The sequence below is a fragment of the Phalaenopsis equestris genome, unplaced genomic scaffold, assembly GCF_001263595.1.
Source record: "Phalaenopsis equestris unplaced genomic scaffold, ASM126359v1 Scaffold197273, whole genome shotgun sequence".
In the NCBI taxonomy this organism is placed as follows: Eukaryota; Viridiplantae; Streptophyta; class Magnoliopsida; order Asparagales; family Orchidaceae; genus Phalaenopsis; species Phalaenopsis equestris.
Window position 1 is genome coordinate 1 of NW_018217222.1, and position 1,958 is coordinate 1,958.

The following is a 1,958-nucleotide window of genomic DNA, read 5'->3' on the forward strand; positions in this document are numbered from 1 at the left end:
AATTAAATACAAGAAGAGAGATTTCATTCATTATTCTCTATATCATCATCTTGCAAAAAAATATAAATTAAATACAGAAGGGAGAAATCATTCATTAATCTTGATACCATTGTCACTATCCATATGATACAATGATTATCTTAAGCCGATTGCTGCACTAATCAAGCTATTGCTAACTGCTAAAGCAATTACAAGTGAATTCACCTAAAAAAACTCATGAGGACAGAATGTTGCAGCATTTTGTTACAGTGAACTGTGTTGTGAAGGTAAGTCTTAAGGTTCCAATTCACAAGCAAGCACCCACAGTACCTGTGATCTTCTAAAGCTGCCAAACAATAACCATTCAGTTCATATATGCGACTGTAACATTTTTATAAAGCTGTTCCAAAACTTTATAAAAAAAAACTGAGCATTAATAATTTCAGACATGCTCTTCAATTATCCGGCTTCCATCCATGGCATCTGAGAGCTCTTGTATACTGCAAGAAGTACTCCTCTTCATTTTACCAACCAGCACTGCAATCCTCCCTCCCAATCCTAACCGCAGAAGTTCTCTTCTGAGTACCTCGCAAGTACTAGAATAAGGTGGAACGCCCTCATCCACCATCATCTCAAAATAACGGCACGCCTCTTCAATCTTCCCCTTCTTCTTACACAGCCCATGAACCATTACAGCATAAGTTGACGCAGATGGAAAGAATCCTCTTTTCTCCATACTTTCCCAAACCTCAATCACCCGATCAAACCTCCCAACAACTATCAGCATCTTCAGTAGCATATTATAGGTGTGCCGGTCAGGCAAACAAGAGTCTTTATCCATTCTAGAAAGAAGTCTGAGCGCCCTGTTAACCTCTCGAAGCTTGCAATGCAGAGCTAGTATTGTATTGTAGCTCCAGGTATCAGGCTTGGCACCCCTTTCAATCATTTCATCGAGCAGCTGGTAGGCGTCCTCAGCCTGCTCCCTCTCACACAACAGCTTGATTATGGCGTTGTAGGTGAATACATTCGGTATCTGGTCATGCATTTTCATGTGCTCCATGACTCTCATGGCAGAGTTCAGATCCCTCGATTCACAGTAAGCTCGAACGAAAACTGCGTAGCTTGCAGCATTCGGCTCAAGCTCATGCAAGGTCCTCATCTGCTGGAACCGTTTGAGAGCCTCATCCAGCTCTCCCCCTCTGCAAAGTGCTGCAATGAGAGAATTATAACCAGCGACATCGACGAAGAGATCTCGTTGTAGCATTTCGTCGAATAGGATCTGTGCATGCTTCGGTTTCCTAACCAATGCCCAGCCATTTATGAGAATCGTGTAGGTTTTCTGTGTGACGGGGAACTCGGACTTACATTTATGGAAAAACTCTTGCGCTGGGATTACATGGCCTTGATGACAGAGAGCCGAGAGGAGGTGGTGGAGGTCGTCGACGGCGGGGTGGAGACCAAAGTCGGGCATTCTTCGGAAGGCGCGGATGGAGTCGTGCGGGAGAGAGGCGCGGGCGTAGGCTTGGAAAAGGAGGCGAAAGGAGTTGGAGTGGGAAAAGTTAGGGCGGAAGTCGGAGAGGAGGGTCCAAACAAGAGGAAAGAGGCGCTCGGAGGCCAATAGGTCGAGGAGGACGAAGTGGGAGGTAGGGGTGTGGAGGAAAGATGGAAGGGAAGATGACCAGATGAAAAAGCGGTAGGAGGGAGAGGGGAGCTGGCGGCAGCGCTTGAGGACTTGCTCGGCGATGGAGGGGGAGACGGTGGAGGAGAAGGGGCGGAGGGCGGACTCGAGATCATGGTGTGGGGAGCGGAAGTCGCTTAGTACGCGGCAGAGGTTGTTTACGATGGTGGTGGTAGGGTCATCGAGGGCGGCGGCAGCGGCGGCGGAGTGGAGGGCGAAGGAGAAGAAATGCGGGAGTGAGCGTGGAGAAAAAATGCGGATTGCCATTTTAGTACGCTGTTGCTGCTGCTGCTGCTGCTGC

The 1,958-nt window shown here is 47.9% G+C and overlaps 1 protein-coding gene across 1 annotated transcript; it reads right to left on the reverse strand.

Annotated features, from left to right (window-relative positions):
* Positions 1-85: 85 nt before the first annotated feature.
* LOC110035323 (pentatricopeptide repeat-containing protein At1g52640, mitochondrial-like) lies at positions 86-1,952 on the reverse strand. Its single transcript, XM_020739556.1, has one exon. The coding sequence runs from the start codon at positions 1,922-1,924 to the stop codon at positions 422-424; it is 1,503 nt and encodes a 500-aa protein (XP_020595215.1). The 5' UTR covers positions 1,925-1,952; the 3' UTR covers positions 86-421.
* Positions 1,953-1,958: the final 6 nt, after the last annotated feature.